Raw genomic sequence first — 12,169 nt, 5'->3', positions numbered from 1 at the left:
TTTCATTTCTCCCCATTCACTAAGATGTTAGATGCAGGTTTGTCATATATGGCCTTCATTACGTTCAGGCATGTTCCTTCCATATGCAGTTTATTGAGGGTTTTTTTATCATAAAGGGATGTTGAAGGTCTTGGGGCGAATGCTTATTTGTTATTGAAATAATCATATGGTTTTTGTGTTTGGTTCTGTTGATGAGATGTATCATGTTTATTCATTTGTATATGTTGAACCATCCTTCCATTTGTGGGATAAACCTCACTTGATCATGGTCACTGACCTTTTCAATTTGTTTTTTTAATGTTTTTTTAATTTGATTTGCTAGTGTTTTGTTGAGAATTTTTGAATCTATGTTCATCAACTGTAGGGATATTGGCCTACAGTTTTGTTGGAAGATTTTATTTTATTTTATTTTATTTTATTTTATTTTATTTTATTTTATTTTAGTAGAGACAGGGTCTCACTCTTGCTCAGGCTGGTCTCGAACTCCTGACCTCGAGCGACCCACCCGCCTCAGCCTCCCAGAGTGCTAGGATTATAGGCGTGAGCCACTGTGCCCGGTGCTATATTGTTTATTTATCCCTGCCAACTCCCATGCTCATCAGCCTTAGGCAACCCTTAAGGACACCAACTAATTGTGACTGATTTGGTGAGATCTCTATACATTGCCTATTCTGAACGTTTCATATAAACAGTCATATAATTTGTGATCTTTTGTGACTGGCTTTCTGCACTTAGCATAATGTTTTCAGGATTCATCCATGTTCTAGACAGTACCAGTACTTCATTCCTTTTTATGGATAAGAAGAAATATATTTTTGTTATCCATTCATTAGTTGATGGACATTTAGTTCCCCACTTTTTGGTTATTATGAATAATGCTGCTGTAGAAATCCAAGTACAAGTTTATATATGGATGTGTTTTCATTTTTCTTGTGCATATACCACGGAGTGGAACTGCCGGATGTGAACTCAAAATCTTAAGCCTCCCCTACACTCTTGGCCAAGGATACCCTAAAACTGAGTTGCCAGCCAAGAGAAGGGAGGTCAGACATACCTCATCATGCCCCCCCTCCTTTCTTGTAGATATCCTTTGTAACTCATTAACAGGCCTAAGGACAAACCTGCAGGTCCTCAATTTACAAAACAAATATATGCCTGGTAGCTTGTCTCTGATTAATAGACATCTTCATCTTAACTTAAAATATTCCAAGCCTTTAGACAAAGCTTCATTTCTTTAACCAATTCCAAGTCAAAGAGTCTTTAAACCCACCTGTAATCTATAACACCCCCCCTTTTTAAGTTGTCCCACCTTTTCCCCTGCCAAACCAATGTATGCCTTCCATGTATTGATTTATGACTTTACCTGTAATTCCTGTCTCCCTGAACTGTATAAAACCAATAGTAACCCAACCAGAGCAAGTCAACTTTGAAGATCTTATTTCATCGTCTTCTGGCATCTCTTGTGTTTATGAGGTACCTCCTGTCAGGGTAATTGTCTTCTCTCTGGTAGCTTCTCTTTTCATTCTTGATGTTCTACCACTTAAGACATGTGTCAAAGTACAAATTTACTATTATTTACCCTGCTTGGTACTCTGTATTTACAGTAATCACTCACATTTTCTTTAGGGCTTGTAAAATCTCTGGTATTATCTCCTCAAATATTGTCTACTATTCCCTCCATTCGCTTCTCCTGAAACTCTTTTCAGATGTGTGTTGGAGGTTCTCAAATTCATCCTCTATGTCTTCAATATATTCTTTGATAGTTCCCTCTTTGTCTCATGAGGAGGGAGAACTCCTCAATACTGTTTTCTAGGACGGGCGTGGTGGCTCACGCCTATAATCCTAGCACTCTGGGAGGCCAAGGCAGGTGGATCATTTGAGCTCAGGAGTTTGAGACTAGCCTGGGCAAGAGTGAGACCTCGTCGCTACTAAAAATAGAAAAAAATTATCTGGACAACTAAAAATATATACAGAAAAAATTAGCCGGCCATAGTGGCGCATGCCTGTAGTCCCAGCAACTAGGGAGGCTGAGGCAGAAGGATCACTTGAGCCCAGGAGTTTGAGGTTGCTATGAGCTAGGCTGATGCCATGGCACTCTAGCCAGGGCAAAAGAGCAAGACTCTGTCTCAAAAAAAAAAAAAAAAAAAATACTGTTTTCTAATTTTAAAACCTGTGTCTTCTCTACAATTTACATCATTTATTAACATTATTTCAATTTTTAATCTTTTATTTCTAGGATTTCCAATGGTTTTTAAATTAATTTTTATATACTTTTATTTCATTTCCATTTCTAAGTGCAAGCTTATGGCATCTGAACCACAAACAGCTTCCTAAGCCTAGCTTTTCACTATTGAAATTCTGATTATTTAGCATCAGAGCTTTATATAAATTAAGACCATGTATAAAGTCCTTTTGAACACCACTAGAAAATTTCAATGTCTTCTGGTGATGATCCGATCCATGATCTCTATTTCTATTTTACCTCAAATTGAGAACTCTATGGCCTTTTGTTTGGTGTTTCACACAATAGGCTCTTACTCGTTGCCCCAAACTAAGGATTTCCAAAACACAAACACTGCTGCAGTACTAAAGCTTTGTACTGAAGTTGTTTAAGGAAGGAAAGCTAAATCAGAAAATACTTTTTCCAAGTTCAACAGAAAAACAACAAAACTTTCAATACTATTTATATAACATTCCCAGCTGAAGTCAGCTAGGAAAAGAATGGGTACTAAGAAAGAAGAGGGGGGAAAAAAAAGTATGGATACTAAGGCAAGAATAGGCAGTAAGAGGAGTCAAAGGTAATAATCTCTTTTATTAACATTCCTCATTACTATTTGCACTTATAAGTCTGCTATTCTCCAAATAAATGCAAGCATAGCTATTATAACACCAAAGCAAAAGCTGTCACTACTGGGAAAAACCAATGTTTAGACTTCAGGTTCATTATGACCTGGTTTGCTGAAAGATAAACACTGCTGAGCACATCAAAATCATGGTTTATACTGTTAACACCTGTGACAATCATAAAACCTACACTTAGACTTCATAGTAGATGCAATAAGATAAGCTGTTGCTTTAGAGGAAATCTTTGAATTTGGTTTTTTTTTTTTTTTGAGACAGAGTCTCACTCTGTTGCCCGGGCTAGAGTGAGTGCCGTGGCGTCAGCCTAGCTCACAGCAACCTCAAACTCCTGGGCTTAAATGATCCTACTGCTTCAGCCTCCTGAGTAGCTGGGACTACAGGCATGCGCCACCATGCCTGGCTAATTTTTTCTATATATATATTTTTAGCTGTCCATATAATTTCTTTCTATTTTTAGTAGAGACGGGGTCTCGTCCTTGCTCAGGCTGGTCTTGAACTCCTGAGCTCAAACAATCCACCCGCCTCGGCCTCCCAGAGTGCTAGGATTACAGGCGTGAGCCACCGCACCCAGCCTGAATTTGGTTTTTATTATGATATAGGTAAACAGGCAAGATAGAAACTAAATACCCAATACTGACCGTTTACACACTATGCATTTGCTTTAGGAATGGCTCGAAAAACTCTCAAAAAGGATCACAGTATTTGTTTTGAAATTTTGTAAAAAGTTACCTCAACTGTGCTCTATGGCCAGCTTGAGTTTATTGAGAACTTCAGATACTAAAGATACAATAGTACACAAAAGATTATTTATGGGGTATAGATATGATCAAAGCAATTTTAACATATCAAGTATGTTTTCTAAACTAACCCACATTATAAGCTCTTTATTTCAGAGATATAAAATTGCAATTGATAATACATTTCAGAAATGAGATGTTGGTCATTTTCGTTCAGAGTTTTAGAGAAAAGTTAATTTTATAATTTCAAAGAAAACAAGGTAAACCCTAATAGCTTTATTTGCGGACAGAGAAAAATAGAAAACAGAACAAACAAGTTTTAGACAAGATTAACTTCAATTTATTTTATTTATTTATTTTTTTAAGGCTGGTCAAGTGAACAATTTATTCAATAAAGAAAGACTGAAAGAAAAAAATCTATGGAAAGGACAGCCAAGCCACAGACGTATTGGTGTGAGAGATAAAGGGAAAAAAAGGACATCAGTGGCCAGTATTACATTAAATTTGAACTGGTTATTAAAGGAAACACTACCATGACCTTATACATTAAATATATAACAGGTCATCTTGACAAGAACATACCACTGCACAGAGTTTACAGTGGTGCTCTGTCAATTCAAAGATGGAAACAAATTTAAGCAGGGAGAGAAGGATAACAAATTCACATGAACATTTTGAATAATCACAGAGAACTTACTCCTCATAAAACTTAACAGATATTCAAACAATGATGATACTGTGAAAAATACATTATCTATCACAGTAGACTATACTTCCTGAAAAATAAAAACCAGCTCATTCATCCCAACCTTCACAGTAAGTCTTGCAGAGTGCCACCATACCTACGTATCAGCTTTCTTATCTCCTTATCAGCCTATGGAGGAATAAACTTAAATAGAAAACAGTTCTCCTGCAAGCCATGAGAAAATAGAACCCCATCCCATACCAGTCACTAAGACTTTCCAAGCCAGGGCTAAATTCTGCAGAGCCTGCGAACCTTCCATCCTATAGTATAATGGCTTTCAAACTTCTTTCACTGTAATTAACCACAAGAAATATATTTTATATCACAACCCTATACAAATACGTACATATGTAACAAAACAAAAATTGTGTGTAGCTGTATTTACGTAACCATACCAAGTATAATGAGCTGTTATTTTCCATTTTATTCCTTCTTAAGTTGCAGATCACAACCTAATTTTGTTATCTATCAATGGGTTACTGCCTACAGTCTGAATAATACCACTCCAAAGCAGTGGTCTTCAAAGTCGGGTACTGTGCCCCTGGGGATATTCAAAGGTTTCCCAAAGGATACACAGGCTTATGTTGTTTTAAAGGAATTAACTTCTAGATCCTCAACTCTCAAAAACATTCTTTCCTAAAACACAGGATGTAATTTAAGCTCAGATTCTCCATCTTTACCTGCCTTTCATAATCACCCTTCTCCTATGTAGCAAAAGAAAGGCTTTTCACCGACCCTCAATTTTACTATGGTACATCATCCCGTTGTATTAAAAACTCCTCTGTGGTATCAAACCAGAGGGACAATTTAAAATATCACTGTCAAAAATAAAAAGTGAATGACTAACTGTGTAACAAATCCTTTGGCAAGTCAGGTGGTTGCAAAGTCTGCTTTCAACAAAATTGAAGGAAGATCTAATTGAGTTGTTAGCTAACAGAATAAAAATATTTTTGAAGCTAAAGCACTACGTAATTTAACACATAATTCAGAAAGAGGAGAACTGAGAAATAATTACTAAAATAAAACTACTTACGAACCAAGGGTTCTAAGCATTTATATCTTAAAAAAACAAAAATTTAAAAACTGCAATAGAACTGATGCCGAAATATATCTTTTTCTAGCAGTAAATAATATTCATCCACAGAATCATGATTTAATTGGAAGACCCAATATATCTCAAAAGAGCTACATTTCCAATAATTTTTTCATTTTAATAATTTTTAAAATGTATGAATTATCTATAGTGTGACTGTGTATTTCTAATAATTTTAATAATATCTCAATACTGAAGAAATTTAAATGTATAATTTTGTTGGAGAGAACTCTGACTAAATTATTTTTAAAAGACTTTCAAACATAAGATACTACTTTAGACCGCTGGTTCTTAAAGTGTGGTCCCTGAACCAAAAGCATCAGCATCACCTGGTAACTCATCAGAAATGCAAATTCTGGGTTTCCACTGACCTAGTGAATCAAACTCTGGCGGTAAGACCCAGTAATCTTTGTTTTAACAAACTCTACAGGTAATTATGTTGCACACTCAAGTTTCACAACCAATTCAAGAATAAAATTCTAAGAGAGATATAAAGAAGAAACCCCACTCGAGAGGCAAACAACGTAAACTTTCTGCTAAAAAGCTTATTCATGTACTTTCTGTTAAACAGATAGTGATAGACATTAAATCACTACAATATTTTGATTACACTGGGTATGTTTAAAAGCAGGAAGTTTCAAATTGCTGAGTATTGACAATATTATAAATTTTCTATCCTTCACATCTTTTTAAACTTAAAAATTTTAAACATCAACTTCAATTGAAAATGTGTGGAATGCATGTAAGTATATAAATATTTTATGTATATAAATTAAAAAGTTGCATGATAACTACTCTAGGAGCTCTCAAACTGTGGTCCTTGGACTAGCAGTAATTGGAATCACCTATAAGCTTATTAGAAGAAATGCAAATTCACAGGCCTCACTCAAACATACTATGGTCTAATAAGCTCTCGAGATGATTTTTATCCACATTAATGTTTGAGAGCCACTGCTCTAAAGAGTAGTTTCAAAATTTAGCCTACATCTGAATCACCTGGAGAGCCTGTTAAAACACTGACCCCTGGACCCTAATCTCATAGCTTCTCACTCATAAATCTGGGGGGGACCCAACATCTGCATGTTTAACAACTGTCCCACATGATATCCCATGTGATAGTAGTGATGCCAATGCTGCTGTTCCACAATCACACTTTGAGAACTGCTGCTCTAGTCAACTGTGGAAACCATATCTGGCCAATACCCAAAAATGTAAACTCCTTCCCTGATCCTTCCAATTAGGTCCCCCCATCATATTCTCTCATGTATTTGCCTTACATAGTTTCCTTTTTAACAACTAATCTCACACAATTACTTAACATCTGTCTTCCTCACTTGAGTCCAACCAAGTTAAAGAACCACATGAATTTACACCCAGCACCTAAGTACAATGTGTGCTCCATAATAGGTATTAAACAAATATTTATTGATAAATAACTGAACATTTGTTAGATTAATTTCATGAAATGTCAGTTTTAATATAACATGGCTAAAGCTACTGGTAGAATGCCAACACTCCTGGTTTGCCCGGGCCTGTATCTCAAGTGTTAAGAGCAAAGGCTCATGTCTCAGGACTATGTACCTGCTGTATTAAGTGCTAACACAAAAGTCAAAAAATAAAGACAAATCTGGATAATGCATTTTTCAACTTGTTTCTCAATTCCATTCTTAACTCTAGCCTCCAAATTGTATTCTTCTGTTATGCAATATAAGTACAAATAAAATGAAGGTTTATTAAATAAAATTAACACCCATATTCACTGGGTGTGGAGTCAGAAAAAAAAAATTAACACTGTATAACCAAGAAACTTAACATTTTAAGGCAGTTTTAGTATTGGGGTTGGTGGGACACAGGAACTTACCCTCTTTAGCCAAATATAACTCCTTAAATTTTGCCCTCTTTTGATTAAATTCTTGCTCAAGCTGCTGCTGTGCACGTGAAAATTCTGCATTAATTTTTTCCAATTCTGCTACCCGTTGCTGAAGAGAAACTGGAAAAAAAAAATACTAGTTAACAAGTAATCAAGTTTATTTACAAATTAAAATTCAAGAATAAATTAATATTCCACTGCTCACTGTCATACAGGAAACAAGTTGTCAAGGTCCTTCCAAAGATCCACTATATTCTAGGAAATTCTAATTTTAAAAAAGACACTTCTATTAGTCTTAATACACAAACTGTGAATGAGTCACACAAAGTAAAATAGCATATACACAGAGAATCACATAAGGCCAATTTCCAAAAAGAAAACAAAGAACTTGTAAAGTTCCTTTGTACAACTGATAGAATATCAATCTACTTTTGAATGGTTAAATATTAGATTATTGGACCTATTTATCCTACAAATGAACCCACTGCCAATCTTGGTATTTCCTGCTTCTCTCAAGTGTTATAAGCAAACTCTAATAGGTTCCCTGATTAGGGTAGCCATAGCAGACTGAACTATTCTTCCAATGACAAAATGATCCATTACCATTACATTGAAATCATAATCAAGAACCCATGCCTATGGAGAGGATACAGAACTACACATTCTGTATGAACACTTAATTACTAGAAGATAATCTGGTTTTCAGATTAACATTGATCATGGTGTGGTAGGGACAGAGACATATTTTTTACTTTACAGGCTCTATAATATTGCCACAGGTGATTAAATGACTGCCTTCCCCAACCAAGCCCAAGGGCTCTTTTGGTTGAAGCACAGGGTAGGAGGGCCAGCTGTCTAAACCCTCGACCTCCTCCTTTGCCCCAACAACATCCCAGCCTTAAAGCTATGACGACAATCCCTTCAGGGGATATATCTATCAGTACAAATCAGCCACTGTCTAATTAGATAGGCCAGCAAATATCCCAGTTCCTTACTACAAGGAACTCCAGATAAGGATGATTTGCCTACAATTTCAACTTGAGATCTGAGATATATTTGAAGGCCATCCCCTCCCCCAACTCATGTCTCAATTTAGTTGAGAGCTAATTTTATAATGCATAGAAAAAACATTGGAAAAAAATGTACCAATGATTTGTCTCTGAGTAATAGGTCATTAATTTCTTCCACATGCTTTTAAAAGTTCTCTAAAATGAGAATATATACTCATTTGACAATAAATAATGAACTATGCCAGCATCTATGCCACACCAACACCATGGAATACTACTCAGCCTTGAAGATGGATGACTTAATGCTTTTTGCAACAATTTGGATGGACTGTAAACCATTATCCTAAGTGAAGTATCTAAATAGAAAAACAAACACCACATGTACTCACTATTAAACTGGAACTAACTGATGAGCACACTTGTGTACAGAGGTAAATAAAACTCAATGGAAATCAAGCAGGGGGGTGGGAGAGGAGTGGAAGGGATGAGCAAAAACCTACCTCACGAGCACAATGAACACTATCTGGATGACAGGCACACTTTTAACCCTAATTCAAGCATTACAAAAGCGATCCATGTAACCAAAAAATTTGTACCCCATAATACTGTGAAATTAAAAAAAAAAATGAACTAAAACCAATACAGACAGCCCCAGACTTACAATGGTTCAACCTACGATTTTTTCAACTTTACTATGGTACCCACACAGTATTCAATAGATTACATGAGATAGTCGACACTTTATTAAATAATAGGCTAGATGTTACATGATTTTGGCCCAACTGCTGGTTCACATTTAAGGTGGGCTAGGCTAAGCTAAGCTAGGACGTTAGGTGTATTAAATGGATGGTAAGTCAAGGAGCATTTGTATTTGTTCATTCCTGTGACATCTCCAGACTGCCTCACTACAGAATGAACAGTATCAGTACAATCTGTGGCACAAAAAGAAAATGACTGCTGCCATGAGTTCCATGTCATCAAAGAGAAGTCATTTTGAGGAATAAACATCTAAAGTCTTAAAGTCAAAGCAGTGACATCTGGTCATCTGAAGGCTTGATAACTTTGAGAAAAAGAGGAATGAGGAATCCACTGGAAGGGGAAAATATGCAATTATCTCATATATACCATTTGTAATCATGAAGGAAAGTTGTTCTCTGTGCTATTTATTTCTGCTGGTATTTTTATTGCTAAGTCCTAATTGTTAAATCAATTAAACAGTTTTTCCACTTAACACTTTAATATTACTGGGAGCTACTGATTAGTACTGAGGTAGGGAAGGGTTCTGCGGAATCAAGAAAGGAGAAAATACAAGATCCCTTTGTTCTTATTTTCCCCGGAACACCCATATCCCCACCCTCCCCTACCTTCTACCAAAATGTATACATTCACACACACAAAACCGACCACGCTGTTCAACATTTGTTACATTTATACTTAGGAACTGAGGCTAATGAATCAACAAAAACAAAAATGCAGCGTTTAAAGCCACAGCCAAGATTAAATGTGTTTCCACTGATTTCCACCCCATCCTGGCTCTCATCCATAGTTCAGACCCAGTCTCTACCCACAAGTCTGACTGGGTCTCTCCAGGCTTCAGCACAGTTTTCAATTCCAGAAATCCTGATCCCTATGAGGATGTACAGAGTAACTCACTTATTCTGTTTTTAAAATTAAAAAAATTAATATGCTTTCCTGGGGAAAATGACTAAAAAAAAAAAGAAGGTAATAATCCACCCCAAGTACTTCTAACATACTGCAAAGCCAAGTACTTCTAACATACAGAAAGGCCAAAATAACCATATTTTACAAAAATGCCTTCACTGCTTCATGTAGAAAAATCAATTCACTCTGGATAAGACAATAGGAAAGTTTACAAATAGGCATATCCTAAATGCATCAGCCATCAACCACAAATCAAACTGAAAATAGCTCTCGTCACACAAAATGCTATATTATTTTTCTAACACAGTGACTAATAGGTCACAATAACTAGCTAATAGTTCATGGAAAAAGTACTTAGTGTGGCATATAAATACAAACAGATACATGTTAGCTATTATTATTAAACTAAAGGTATTCTCAATGAATAAAGAAAAAAAGCAGAGCGATCAAGTAACTTTGTATGTAGCCAGAAAACAACAGAAATCCCTTCCAACCTCATGATTCTAACTCAGTTCCATGCTTAGACTTCCAGCTCATACCCTTCCCTATTCTCACGTACCTTCGTAGCATCACAGACAATTAGTGTCAATGCCAGCCTTCAGCAATATTACACCTTCTGCAATTTGGCAGCTGAGAGTAGGAGCATGCCACTCTTCATTAACCATTCCACACACTCCATATTTGTTACCTTAATCTGAGTAATAACAAAAAGGGGGAAACTAATACAATGGCTACTTTTAATACCTGACAGTCAAAAGGAAAAATTACTATATCACTTATTCATAATGTCTGAATTAACCAACAACAATAAAGAAAGGGAAAAGAAAGGTAAATAAATGGTGGAAAGCCCCAATAATTCTTAGATATATCTCTTCCTCTAATTTTGGTAAGAATGAGAGTACACGCATAACTTAAAAATATTTTGAAGTCTCAAGCTGTGTCCTACAACATTCCTACTACATTCCTCTAACAAGGAAAACATTGTACTAAATTTCATAAGGCAAAATGGGAAAAGGAAAAAAGCAGTCTAGGTCAAATTTTACTACAACCAAAATCTTTTTGTTTAATGCCATTCAAGATCCAAGAGAATAACTATTTCAAGCAATATACAACAGAACATAACTACAATGGAAGAATGTGAACAGTTCCTGAAACTCAGAAGTCTTAATTTGTGTATCACTGGATTTTAAAATGAAACTATTAAGTATAGCAGATACATCCATTCAATAAAATACCAAGCCAGAAAAAGCATATTCAGTAAAAATAATAAAATGCAAAATTATATACAGCACAATATGAGCTATGTAAAAAATACATAGGAAAAAAAGACTGAAAAGAATATGCCAAGGCCAGGCATAGTGGCTCACGCCTGTAATCCTAGCATTCTGGGAGGCTGAGGGAGGAGAATTGCTTGAGCTCAGTTCAAGACTAGCCTGAGCAAGGGCAAGACCCTGTCTCTACTAAAAATAGAAAAATTAGCTGGGTAACTAAAAATAGAAAAAAATTAGCTGAGTGTAGCGGTATGTACCTGTAGCCCTAGCAACTCTGGAGGCTGAGGCAGGAGGATAGCTTTAGCCCAAGAGTTTGAAGTTGCGGTGAGCTATGATGACACTACTGCACTCTACCTGGGGTGACACAGGGATACTCTGTCCCAAAAAATAAATAAATAGTAAGAATATGCCAAATTATATTCATAGTTGTATGATAATGAAAAGGATAAATTATGCTTAGATTGAAATTAAAAAATAATGAAATGGTTTATCTTTTTGTGTTTTAATAATTATAATTTTATCTTATTGGTCCATCTCAATCTCTTTGCTCATAAAAAGTCCACATACTTTAATGGTCTTAAAATATGTTAACACGCAAAATAATTAAGCTACACTTAGATTTTCCCAGGGCTGGCAATTTGCTAAAATAAATTTCCAAATAAACCATAATCTCTTTTTCTGTTTCAGAAGTGGCCTTCCACCTAGCAAGCCATCTTCTCTCTGTGCTCTGAAATTTATCACCACCAGCCTTTTCTAGGAATTACTAAAAGTGATTATTATCTGTATTATGCTTTGTTTAGGCTCATATTTAAATACAATCATGTGCCACATTAAAGACATTTCAATCAACAACGGACCACACATGTATGATGGTGGTTCCATAATACTATAACGGAGTTGAAAAATTCCTACCATCTAG

General features: G+C 35.7%; 1 protein-coding gene across 2 annotated transcripts in view; it reads right to left on the bottom strand.

Annotated features, from left to right (window-relative positions):
• RABEP1 (rabaptin, RAB GTPase binding effector protein 1) overlaps nt 1–12,169 on the bottom strand; it is a 90,819-nt gene that overhangs the window by 51,897 nt on the left and 26,753 nt on the right. For both annotated transcript variants that reach the window (XM_045569989.1, XM_045569990.1), the window contains exon 2: nt 7,299–7,427. In XM_045569989.1, the coding sequence (XP_045425945.1) occupies nt 7,299–7,427 (129 nt within the window). The remainder of the gene's footprint in view (nt 1–7,298; nt 7,428–12,169) is intronic.

The sequence above is a fragment of the Lemur catta genome, chromosome 15 (assembly GCF_020740605.2).
Source record: "Lemur catta isolate mLemCat1 chromosome 15, mLemCat1.pri, whole genome shotgun sequence".
Lineage (NCBI taxonomy): Eukaryota > Metazoa > Chordata > Mammalia > Primates > Lemuridae > Lemur > Lemur catta.
Note: the sequence above shows the minus strand (reverse complement) of the source record. Positions and strands in the feature narration are given on the sequence as shown.